We start from the raw sequence: 13465 nt of genomic DNA, 5'->3' as shown, positions 1-13465 counted from the left end.
ATGTGTCCAATGATCCCACGTACTGTGGAGGCACCACAGCAGTCACACGACCGGCCAGCTCTCTCTATGTCTGTCTCATTTCTTAGCCTGGACTTGTGTTGCATCAGCCCTAATAGTTCCTTTGATGTTATCCAGCCGCTTCTTTTGCTGTCCGCTTTTTCTTCCTCTCCCCTGGAGAGTGGTCTTTGTCAAACTTGTCATTCTTGAGACGTGGCCGTATTGAGATTGTAATTTCCCTTCTTTTTGACTGGTGACAGGAGTTCTTAACCGATGCCCAGGATCTTACAAACCTTCAGAAGCAGCGTCTTTTCACTGCCTGTTTTTTCTCTCCCAGGTCACCTGAAAGCATCCATGTAGAGCAGTGGTGTCAAACATATGGCCCAGGGGCCAGAATCAGCCAAGTGAAGAGTCCAATCTGGCCAGCTGGGCAGCTTCGGAAAATGTGAAGGAGTGCATAGATTTTTACCTGTATTTTTGTAACTTTTACAGCTTTTTCTATTCATAAAGAGGCATTAAAATTCATACTTCACCAAAGTAATTAAGTAATAGCTAAACAATGACAAAAAAAATTCCAGTTTTTCTGCCATGTATATCAAAATGTCTGGGTTTGGGGTTTTTTTGAGGGCGGTTAATAGGTCAGTGAGTTCAGAGTAAAAACTTTATAATTACAGGATAATCTGGACAGTGAACTATCATAACCTTTTCTGTAATTTTACCTGTTTAACTCATAATTTCACTGGTCCGGTCCGGCTGAGATTCTCGATGTAGAGGAATACTTGGATAGCAGTCGCATTTTAAGCCTGAGCTCTTATTCTCAGAGTGAAGATCTTATTTGTACATATTGGCTTCAGCATGGCAAATGTCATAGTTTGGACTATATTGGACTGCTGAACCATGCATACACTAGAAGCAGGAGGAAACACCTTTACCTACTGCAAGTTATAGCTTTGCATTTACTTTACAAGAGTGTTTTTCTTTTCATCTAATTTTCAACAGGAAAACACAGAAGCATAGTACATTTTCTTTAACGGAACGATTCGGACACTGTAATAGTCTTTGTACACCTGAGTAGCACCTGCTACACCAGGTATTTCATTTCACTGTTCAGTCACTCACCTGCTTCCTGCACCTTCGACAAAATCTACGTCTTTTTTTCGCGTCACCGTTTCCCCGAGTTGTTATTTTGCATGCGTCTGTTCGCTTGAGTTAGTCCTAGCAGCGGGTCTTCTCTGACCGCTCTCATCCAGGTTTCCAGGAAGGCTGCTGACTGTCGTGGGTTTTTTTTCTCTCTCGCTCTGTGAATAACAGTCATCGCCAACTGCAGTGCGCCAAATCTCAGGAGGCTGTCACTTTCTGGAGCAACATGTCTGGCACAGACAACCACACTACATCTAAAGTCACTTAAACAACACGTCGCTGCCATTCCAACATTTAGTTGAACAGCAGCCTCCTGTCTGTATGCATTTTGCTACAGCTTTATTTATACGTGACTCAGTGCCTGGAGGAGTGAGCTGCTGATGTGAAAAAAAATTGTAGCCAAGAAAGTGAACACTGTTGATTTATGTGCTTAAATGTGTGCATTTGTGACACTGGGTTGTTTTTTTGTTGTGCGTGCCAGATGAAATTATCTCGTCTTTCTTCGAGGCAGGTCTTGGATGAACTGTGCAGACTGCTTACCTTGGAATATCGCGGCGTTCTGGATGATGAGACGTTTGAGTTGTGCGCTGACAACCTGCAGACCAGACTCCATATTGCTGCGCGCGGCTACCTGATACCGCTCCTCCATCTTCTTGGAACAGCAGGTCGGGCCTTTGGTTTGGCAAACCTGCAGATCTGCACCTGGCAGGAAATCAGCAGGGACAGGATGGTAGTCTGGATGAACAGAGGGAAGTAGCTGCGAAGCCACTGTTGTTTAATTTTCAAGAAAAAAAAAGACACACAAACACACACAAATAGATTCAGCAGCATTTTCCGCACGCAAAAACTAAGAAACTATCTCCAGCAGAGTCCGCAGCCTTAATGAGCGTATGATTATTATGTAGAGGCTGTGTTGTGTAGCCGGGCTCAACTCAAAAATAAATTGCTGCTTAAAAATAAGTCATTTTGATCCACATTCGGGCAATACACTAAAGCTGTGTAGTTCTCCTCAGAGATCAATTTGGTCAACAGAAACTTTTCCTCCACTCAAGGCTACACTTTTCACTCCGAGGATCAAAAAAAGAACGGTTTTTTTTGTGTTTTTAGGCTAAAGATGAGAGCCAGGAGCAGTGCAGCATGCAGACATATAAACCTAGGTTTCAGCAAGCTTTCATTATGGATACACATAAAAAAACAGCCACGAGTAAGATTGAAGGCAGTGAAACAACATTCGTTCACCTGGCTGTGGACACTAAAGGTTGTTTACACCTATGAGAAATAATTGGATTCCTCGAGCTCCTTTTTGAGCGACGCATATTCAAGCCTGCGAAAGCAGAACTGGGGTGTCGGGGATGTTTCACAGGAGCGATGTAGCCAGACACGACCTGATCAAAGAGCAAACACCTCGAAGAAATTAATTCAATTAATCCCACGCAGGAGGAAAGCAGGAAAGATAAACAAGAGCCTGCCGCCACTGTGAAACTCAGTAAACTTCGAGTCATGGTCATGCTAAAAGGAGTGTGAAATCTGTTTGGGGTTTTTTTAGATAAAAAGAGTTTACATTAATAAAGAGGAAACAAAACAATATCTGTGTCTTTAAATAAATGCTTTGCATCATATTTTCTGAGCTAAAGTTCAGTGTACTCACAGTGGATTTTAGCCTGAACAGTCAAGATGTGACACAAATACAGAAGATCGGTTTAATTTGTGGAGGGCTTAAAAAATATTGAAATAACTGTTTGGAAATTACAGACATTTTTATATGAATTACAGTGTTTTTAATTTTTTTAGTTCCACATATTCAGAGCTTCAAAAGTAACTGGACAAAGTGGCATCATTTTAAATTTAAGGATTCTTTTTGATGCCTTTTCAGCTGTCACAAGTGGTCTCCACACCGGGTGGCCTTCCTGATTCAGCCCCAAAGTAGATTTGTGTCTCCACCTGCAACTGGCAATCTTTTGCTTGCCAGTAAAATGTGTTAACCACCACACTGTGGAGCCAACATAAGGAGCAAATATAAGGACTGTTTTTAGTGCTTGGATGAAAATCCGGTGCAGTCAGTGACAGCCTGGAGTGTAGAACCCATAAACATCACCAAATGCTCTGCCAGACCTTTACTGTCCTTCAGTTGCTGTTTCTCTGTGAGTCTTTCTGCCTATCTTTTGCATTTAATAACCGAAAAGCTGCTCTGTTGCATTTGCAGGATGCTTTGGGTTGTTATCCATTTGAACTGTGAAGCACTGGTTGATCAGTTTTGCAGCATTTGGCTGAATCTGATTGGAGACTACGGCCCTGCATGCGTTACGATTCATCCTGATACTTCATATCAGCAGTATCATAATCAATAAACACTAGTGACCTTGGCTCCACTGGCACCCATTCACACTCATGCAATAACACTGCCTCCACCATGTTTGTCAGATGATGTGTTGTGTTTCAGATCATGAGCCTGTCAGTCTCCATACTTTTTTCTTCATTGTGCTACAATTTAATCTTGGTTTCACCTGTTCACAGATGTTTTTCCAGGACTGCGCAGACTCTTTTAAATGTTTTCTGATAAAATCTAATCTGGCTTTCATGTTCTTGAATGTAATCGGTGGTTTGCACCTTGTTGTAAATCCTCTGCATTTTGAGTCATCTAATAATTTGATTCTTGATTTCAAACTGAGAGAATGGTTAACCACCTCCTTGAGATGGTTCTTCAGTTGGTTAGATGTTGTTTTTGCCATCTCTCTTGTTTCTTTTGATCTTTCGTCCTAATGATGGGCTCTTTTACTTGCGTCGACAGCAGTCATATGCAAGTTCAGCACTGGAAGTGTATCTGTTTATCTTGTCATAAAATAATGAAGGAACGGGCCTCATCAGGCCATGAAACTCCCTGTCAGTCAATTTTCTGATTACTTTTGAGCCTCTGAAAATGGGAGAGTGTGTATAAAAACAGGCTTTAATTCCTAATTAGAGCTGAAACTAACTGACTGGTTTAAAATCCCCTGTTGTGGTGTAGAGAGGCAACACTGCAAAATTACAAATCTGCATAATTGTCCAAATACTTACAAAGTTTAAAGATTTCCACCTTATCTCTGCTTGAAAATGATGGACAGTCAGACATAAGTAGGGCACAACCATCCAGTGTTTAGATACAAAGAGCAGCTCCAGTGAAAACCCCTTTCCTCGGTGCTTCCCCCTCTCAGCCTCTCTGTCCCACATGGCTGCTGAGAGCTCAGTGGAGGCTGCAGTGGTAACGTGCCAAAGCCTCGTTGAGGAGTTGTCTCCAGGATCTGCCTCCCTGAGAGGCATCGGTGACAAGGGCCTGATTGATGCCACGGTAAACAAATGTCAGGGGAGCCTGCCAGCTTTGGCTGCCGCTGCTTTGGGTGCGAGGATATAAGGAGGCGGAAGCAGTGAGATTAATTTGGAGGAAGGGGGGCTGCTAGGATTGCGAATGTATCAGAAATGTCTTGATAGCTGGCGTGTCAAAAGACGGAGGAAAGGCTTTTGTGGAGGCAGAGGGTTTATCTTAATAACAAAAGTGAGTGTCTCTATTGGATCGGGGCTCTTTCTCTGTGAGATCTTCAAAAGAATAGATCTTCAGAAGCGGGCTCGGGCTGTAACAATGCAGACACAGACACGTTAAACTACCGGGAGATGCAACAGAGCGACAGTCTTAATAATTAAAAAACGCTGCGGAATCAAACGGAGAACAGCTTCTGCTAACTCCCAGCTCACCCCTGACTCCCATCAGGGTTTAGGGTGTACAGTCTAATGAGCAAAAGAGGCAATAAAGCTGTCACCCAGCACCTTTTTGTGTGCATACTGACAGGCTTAATATCTTAAATCAATACGGACAAAAGACTCCCGACAGATAAGATCAAGTTAATTTCAGACTGCAGGGGCAAAATTATTAAGCTGTCAATAGCGCCATAGGTGAGGCGAGCGCGGCCTGAGCGGAGAAGAGACGGGGATTTAGCAATTATCTCCGGCGAAACAGGCAGATTCATCTGCACCGTTTGTCGTTTTGCAGATGATAAATGTGTTTCATTACACGAGTTCCACAGCACTGAGGGAATAAGCGAAGGATTCGGGAGGGAGATGATTCCCCCGTAGAATTTCAGAAATAACAAAATCATACCGTCTAAATAAAGCTTTCTTTCTGACTGACACATCACTGGGGAACGAGCTTCCTCCTGCTCCCCTTTGCTTTAGGCTCCATCCCTGTTTCTCGCCCCTCTGCTTTCTTATTTTTCCTCTTTTACTCCTTTTCATCTGCGCGCACTTTTGTTCCGAGCTCGTTTTCCTTCACCTACCTTGAGCTTAATAGCTCCTGGGCACTGTGAGCAACTTTAAAATCAGCCTGTTATTGGTTAATTGGTCAATTTTGGGCGTCCTGATGGCCAATTCTCTCCCGCAAAATGAAGAAAGACAAGGTAGCAATTTACATGTAAATTTCCCCAGCATGCAACCTCGGTTCAAGGTGGCGCCTTTAAATTACTGCGTGCTTTCAATCAATACTGTGAAAGGAGGCCGGGTAATTCGACGTGCAGGACAGCTGCTGTTTTTATGAGTGTCTCTGAATGCCTTTTATAAACACATTGATCGCCCTTCAGATTGTCACAGCCTCATCTAACCGTCCTCGCTGCTCTACCCCTCACAGAAAGTTTCCTTTGAAAGGCCACTGCTGGAAACGATGGCCCTATCCTCACACTAACACACACACAAACAGTGGAGGAGTCCCTCTCCTCACATCTTTAACAAGCCCGGGAACTCAGAGTCAGGGGAACAGATACAGTACAGTATGTGTCTAAGTTTCTCGGCACCAATTAGAAAGCTATCACTATGCAAGCTTAATGATGGCGACCATGGGGGAAAAAACAAGTTGTACTAAAATATAGAATATGCTAAAAGCCGTTCATTATGAGCATAAATTATACAACAGCTACTTTCGAGTGGAAGCGCGTGGGAATCCGTGGCTACCTCTCCGGGGCAAAATAAGCCAGTGTCACTTTTTAAAGATAGAGCCATTTACAACCAACCTAAGGAGTGATAATATCATTAACTACTGGGGATTAAAGTGGCTTTAAGTATTTTTAGAGCTGCTCCACTTTAAACCATTTGATGAAGCAATGGTTTGAAAGCTGGAAGCAGGAATGTGAAAGTGCCCAACATTGTTCTCTGCTCTTCCTTTTTGTCTTTTTGCACATAACAATGAGGCAGTAAACAAAAGGCTCCTGTCTTTAAAGTGGGACCCTTCAAAAAGGAAGAACTGAATAAAACCAAATATGAATCGGTGTTTAACCAGCTGGAAAGGCTTCTCGCTTCAGATCAGACTCATCCACCTATTAGTCATTCGCTGTCATTTTTAAAACAGGGGCATTTGGGACCTTTTTGCATGGCATCCTGCTGAGAACTATAAAGCAACACAAAGCTATAACTGTTTTAGCTCACAGCAAAAGAAGAAGAAGGAAAAAACTCCTTTGCAGGACCTCTTTGCAGGATTTTCTGCTGAAACTAGTTGGATCTCAGCCTCCAGCACACGAGTGTTACTCTTATATTTCGTGAGTATCTGATGCTCTCATGAATCAGGTCCCACCGCCGCTGTCGGAGATCCAAAAGGTCTTCCCATCATCAAGCCAGCGCCGTCACTAGTGGAGCCGCTTTCTCGCTCATGTCCCGGGGTGAGTGTTCAGCGCTGCCTGTGCGCCTCGCCTCGCACATATGTGATGACACGATGGAGTGAACCGACACCCAGCCTCCATTTCACCTTCAGCCAATCCAACCACCCACAGCAACAGCCGCAACAAAGACACGAGTGGTACTACTCCTACAGATGTGCCAAGCTTTGATTTTTCCCCTCTATATGCCTGCTGTAATGTTCCTCTGCACTCACTTCTTTTGAATCACACTTTTGGAAAGAAAAACTTTAGTCTTTTGGTGCTTTTTTTGCCCCCTCCGGCACCACATGCAGCATTATTAGAAATTCTGCTCTGCCTTCCTGTGGACATGTTTCTGAATCAGCCACCTCCCCCACACTATACTCAATATCGATACAGTCCACTTCACATTTCACCCATACACACACACACACACACACACACACACACACACACACACACGCAGAAAGTGATACTTCCCTCAGTCGGATCACAACTAGCCACCCTCAACATGTAATTTCATCAATCTTTCATTTACTGTGTGCCTCATCGGAGAACTCGTGTTATATCAGCCTGCATGACAAGCAGCTGTAGCTGTGACTCCAACTTATTCGGCATAAATTAATGGTGAGTATATATTATGGATGAGACATGACCAAAAATGAATAAAAAATAGGTCAAAATGTGTGAAAAGTGACTGCCGGTTTCATGTCCTCCCCAAAAATAATACTAATAATAATAAAGTCAGCTCATTAGGACAAAAGTGGAAGATTTGAGAGTTATAGAAATTCCACCAAAAGCTCGAGCATGCCCAATAAGCCGCTCATTCTGAAATCTTTACAGAGTGCTTAAAATCTGTTAAGGACCATCGCTGGAGGTCACTGCACATAAAGCATTGTGGGGCCATTCAGCGTCACTACAGTGAGCCCAAAATCAAATCCCATCAGTCCCAGTATCTGTTATACAGCGGGACTGCAGATATTTCAGGACATCCGGGATTTTTAATTTCCTATATTACTTCAGTTTCTTTTCATAAGACATGAAGTGAATGTGAGAGACACCTTAATGTCACCATACAGGTACAGTTACATAATTCTTCATTAGTCATAAGTGCCTACACTTTAATACAAATGCTGTAAAAACTGATGAAATGATGTACGGCAACGTGCTCAGTCAGTGTTAAAGAACTGAAGAAGTAAGTGACAAAGATTTGAAGCATGGTCGTTTCCAACCTGTCTACAGCAGTGACTCATGGGTGTTTATGAGGAAATCATTAATTCAGCAGCTTTGTGATGGTTCTATTAGTTATTTTCCACTCTGACTTTGACTGGTGTGTTTTCCTGAAAACTGAGAATGGTATTTAGAGTTTGATTAGCAATGGGCCAAGCGGTTAACAGCGATAAATCACAAACATTGATCTGCAGGGCCGGTGCTTAAATGTTGAAGACAGAATGAAGACAGAATAAAATGCTGCAAGTGTAATGCTGTGTTACAGTCTTTGCATCACAGTACAGCGATGTTTTACACTAAACTTTGTTGTTGTAGTTTACAGTAGCTGTCAAAATAACAGTTTCATGCTGGTAAATCTAGCTTGAGGGATGTACTATAGATCTACTTTATTGAGAGCTGTGTTACAGTACACTCTTATTTTTCTAACGTTTAAATCTAAATGTTGGAGAAAGAACTCTAACTGGGTATATTAACCCTGGAGTTTGTCTGATATTTGCTTTGCTGAAAGTGATTGATTTTTTTTTTACCTCTTGCTGTTTTGCATTGAAACACAATATAATGCAGAATGCATTCAGAAAATTCAGCTTGCACAGTTGATTAAGGGGAGAAAATACTTAAAGTGCTATTGTTTTGCTGAGAAGGGGGTATTTATAGAGTATTATTGAATATTTAGGACCTAATGTACAGTATATTTTTCATTTGCCAAAATGCTATGTTCAAGGCCAAATAAAACTTCTAGATGTTTCCTCCATGCACAAGGTCTTTTTAACAAATTGCCAGGAGCATCAGTTGTGTGTAGGATCACTGAGGGTAGTGCTGTTAACCTCTATCATAGATACAGGGGATACAAACATTTCTTGTATTTACATATTTTTTATATCCAACATAACATTTAGTCAATCAGCAGACTTCAGGGAGCCAAAGCAGAACATTAGGTTTAACACGCTTGTGAACACCTTTTCTACAGAACTGTATAAGCCATAAACCAAGCAATTAATCTGCAACAGACCTGCAGCGAGGATGAGTAAACCAAACCATGCCTTCGCTGGCCGTGATGGATTGTTCTTTGGCTGATTGGTGAATTGATTTCCAGTGAAAGTAATGGTTATGAACTGTTAGTGTCCAGCTCAGACTGATTCCTTAGAGATGGTGCACAGACAGCTGGTCTGCCTAGCCTCAGATTTGGGAAGGCTAAATATTTCTCATTGCCTGCCAAGAGAAATATTTAGCCTCCCCTTTGGCTGGCAGATAAAACGCCTGATGGCCTAGGTGGAAGGTGTGTGATTAAACATGGATGCTTGGAGAAATGTAGGGCTCAGCGGTTAGGGCTGCATGCACCTTACAAGATGGGAGATTAATATGTGGCAGAAGGAGCATGACAAAATATGCTTCAAAGTGCATCGCGCTCTCTCTCTCTCCTGCTGTTTGATTTGAAGTATTTTGCGATTCGCCACACTCTTTCATGTTTACAGAACATTTAGTGTTATTCAAAAAGAAAAAAAGAAAAAAAACCACCCCTCTTTGAATCAGGTGGGAGTATTGCATGCTGCGAACGGAGAGAAAACAGATAACCTGGAGCACTTCCCTGTGCTGACATGACACTAAAACACCTAATTAACATTTGCGGCTGGCTGTGATGCAGACACATGAGAGGCTTTTACCATTTCCATAGTGAATCAGAATGCACGCAACAGGCTCCAGTGCACCAACATGCTGCATTCTGCAAAAGAGGACAAAAATATGGACTTCTGTCCACAAAGACCCGAATTATTTCACCATTAACCTTTTTTGTTTTTTGCCAACTCACTTCTCCAGATCTATTCCTTCTTCATTAGAGAAGATAGAAGTCAGTGACAGCTGAGCTCCATGGAACAAAAACAATAAAAATGAGTTTGGATCATTGCGTCATTTACAAAATAACTTCCAGTTTGGTCGCAGTTCAGATCACACACATAATTGATATTTGCTGACAATGTAACAGGAATGGCTGTCTTTCATTCCCTCAGCTTTTACCCCATCGTCATGTATATAAACAAGCACCAAAGTTAGGATATTGACAGCCTCCTTAAAAAACTAACTCAAATCTTGCAATGTTTCATATCTAACCGAATCAAAGTGAGGTGTATGGCAAGGTTACTCCATGTTCAGATCAATACTAGAACAAATTGTACAAGTTTCAGTTTCGTATTTGTAACAGGATATTCCGCTTAATGCGGCCAGATTTTTTTTCCTTTTTAAATTCTCAGAGCAGGTTAGTAAACGTTCAGCCAGAGGGATGGAGTGTGTGTGGGTTGGCTCTCACTGAAAGGGTCAGCATTTAAAACAAAACACAAAAAGGCTCGATGACAAGAGAATCGCTATAGTGGTACCATTCGCTGGGAAAAAAATCTATATCTGGCTTAATGTGTTGGTGCTGATTGTTAGAAACGTGCTCTATCCCACAACATTATCAGGAGTACGTAAAACATTAACGTCCCGTATCTACGAGCTTTATTAATGAGAGTTACCTGACACTGGGGTTTCAGGGACCCACTTGGAGCCCGGGTGCAGAGACTGAAATACTGTGCGCACCTCCTGGCAGTTTGGCACGTGTCCGCCGGGAAGGGAGAACAGCTGGAGGAAGGCGCACAGAAAGAGCGCACTGTGGACCGGTGAGGAAGCCATGGCTGACGGGCAGCAGCACTCAACCAAAGCGGACAGTAGAGCAAGTAGCAGCGGTAAAGTTCAGCGCGCTGAAAGTTACAGAAGGATCCAGCGTTTGCGCTGATGAGGTGAAGCTGCAGCTCCCGGCTCGGCTCGGATCAGCATCCTTCCGCTTTCCTCTTCTCCTCCTTCCAGAGTCCGTGCGCCCTGCAAAGCTGCTCTCTCGGGCTTCTTGGCGAAGCTACATGGATCCCGAGAACTTATGAGTCCCTGTTCACTTGCAGCAGCGAGTCTCATCTCTCCGCACAGATGGATGAACGACCCCCCCACCCCCCGCTGAATCCATGTGCGCGCTCGTTAAAAAGCGCGCGCGCCACGGCGTGAAGCTAGCTGCGCGTACAGAGAGCTCCCCTCAGTGATGCGCGCTGACACAGTGGCCCTGTGTGGGCGCTCGAGTGGAAATATGAGGGGCTTAATAATGCGCTGCACGAGCCGCTTTAGATTAACCGTACGGGATTTAACTGGGGCGCACCACTCGTGCGTTTCACTATACATTTAAACCAGTGTTTACCAGGAGCTGCACACAAAACACCAAAGACATGTTGTATGAGCGGCAGTTTATTTTTCATCCACATGGAGATCGTGCACAACCAGCAGTCTGTATGAACAAAGCATAAAACTCACTGTTACATTATACAAATTTCTTCATGTCAGTTTAAAATGAGTCTTACTTTCACTCAGATCTACAAGCATTAAAGTTGAGATGGTGCCATCTAGTGTTCAGTGTGCATGTCAACAGCAAAAACGCTGCCCAACAGACAAGGACAAGCTATTCAACTCCTCCGCAGACTGAACAGTTCATCAAGTCAGAAAAGTTGTTTTGTGAGTTTTTACTGTACAGAAATTAGTACAATCCAATAAATGCAGGACTCAATATCTGGCTGATTGTAAATCGATGAGAAATTTGTTTCACTAAGTGTTGAAATTTAAATCATCCATCTGAAAACAGCAAGTGTCACAACACCAGAATCACAGCAGAAGTAGAAACAGCAGCAGCACCAGCTCATCTCGTGCCTGCTGTGAAAGGCTTTCAGTCTTTCAAGTGTTGCTCAGGACAGACAAAACACACGTGTGTTGCATTTCTGAGAAACAGAGAGCTTTGCATGGATTTGCACAGCAGAGTCTTTCAGAAGCTGAGAGCAAACCATCAAAACTCACTGTACGCCCAGCTGAGTTTAAGTGCTATGAACAGGCGGAAAGGTGACCAGCAATACCTTAAGTGCACAAACTGCAGTAGATGAGCGTTTACTACCTGCACTGTGAGCACTTTGGAACTGCCGGGACAACAGTGTGTTCATCTCAAGGAATGAAAAGTCATGAGGGAAGATGTCAGAGGAAAGACCTGTAAAGAAGCACATGCGACAGACACCGACTGCTTTTACTGTCACACTTATACAAGATGATTTTTTCTTATTTATTTATTTATTTTAAATGGCCAGCAACCATTGCTTCTATGTTCCAGTGGTATGTTGTGTTATATTTTTCGATGTTAAAAATACAAATTGATGGGTGGGCCAGGTACTACTCCCTGGGCAACTTTAAAGCATCCATTTATCAACCTAGATATTTGTCTTCTTCCATTGTCCACACCTCAACTTTGTTCTGGTTAGTGTCAGTTTACACCATGTTGAAAGCATAGTACACACCACTGTACCCGACTAGCCAATGTACTGCTTTTTTTAAAAATCAGCACAGCTGAGATGTTCTCCGTTATGCTTCCAGAATCGTTTACTATACTCATAAACTTGCATTGGAGAACAGTGAGCTATTGGCAACGTTTGCTAAAAACGAGCCACTGTACACAAACATTCTCTTAAGTCAACATGAATAATTGCATTGATTATTGGCTTTTACAATACTTCAGTTCAAACTTAGATAACATAAAAGCTAATCTGTCTTCATTAAAAAAAAGAAAAAAAAAAGTATGTCAAGATACTAATAAATTACCATAAACTGAATATATCAACTCTGTTACATGATGAACTTCACATATTATAAACTGCATTTTAGGAACTTTGCTACAATTTTATTTAAACGTTTTATCTTGCATTGGGTTCCTACAGCTAAGACAAAAGCCAAAGAGGGGGGGGGGGGGAGACTCATCTCAGACATGAGCCTGGTTCTGCTCGAGGTTTCCTCTTGTTAAAGGGGAGTTTTTCCTTACCACTGTCGCCAAGTGTTCGTTTGTGGGGCAATATAAAGCGCCTTACGCCATCTTGTTGATTGGGCGCAACACAAATAAAATTGAAGTGAACTGAAAAACAAGCCCTCCAGACAGAAGGGGCAACTAGGGCAGTAGACTTTGAATACTTCACTAACTACACTAGATGCACCTTAGCTGGAGGACCATGAGGCAAAAATGGAGGGAAGTGATAAACTGGATCACTTCCACACACCGCCAGTCTGCACCATCTGCAACGAAATCAAACGGAGAAAATGAATCTCATTACTTAAACGGATTGCATTATTAAGACTGGATACATGTGTTGCCTTTAAGTGGTATAGGAAACTCATTAACACCAACGTGCTCTATATTAGAATTAAAAAGACGTTAAACATGATAAACGCCGGTTTACAGGCACGACATTGCAAAAAGGATGGTCATGTTGCCATTAGCCCTGAACTGACGCTCAAAAGTTACAGTCCAAGAGATTCTGATCTGTTACACGTGCACACACACTCCTTCACATTAAAGGAAATTATTATTCCGTCTGCTCATTTAAAAATCCGATTAACCTGTGCAATTA

At 42.6% G+C, this 13465-nt stretch overlaps 1 protein-coding gene across 1 annotated transcript in view; it reads right to left on the bottom strand.

Annotated features, from left to right (window-relative positions):
• gpc3 (glypican 3) overlaps positions 1–10949 on the bottom strand; it is a 129195-nt gene extending 118246 nt beyond the window's left edge. The window contains exons 1-2 of the mRNA XM_063487933.1: positions 10523–10949; positions 1678–1839 (exon numbers count right to left, since the gene is read on the bottom strand). Coding sequence (XP_063344003.1) covers positions 1678–1839; positions 10523–10679 — 319 coding nt within the window. The 5' untranslated portion in view covers positions 10680–10949. The remainder of the gene's footprint in view (positions 1–1677; positions 1840–10522) is intronic.
• Between the last annotated feature and the right edge of the window lie 2516 nt (positions 10950–13465).

Source organism: Pelmatolapia mariae, linkage group LG2, assembly GCF_036321145.2.
Source record: "Pelmatolapia mariae isolate MD_Pm_ZW linkage group LG2, Pm_UMD_F_2, whole genome shotgun sequence".
In the NCBI taxonomy this organism is placed as follows: Eukaryota; Metazoa; Chordata; class Actinopteri; order Cichliformes; family Cichlidae; genus Pelmatolapia; species Pelmatolapia mariae.
The sequence above is the reverse complement of the archived record's forward strand: the minus strand, read 5'-3'. Positions and strand labels throughout refer to the sequence as shown.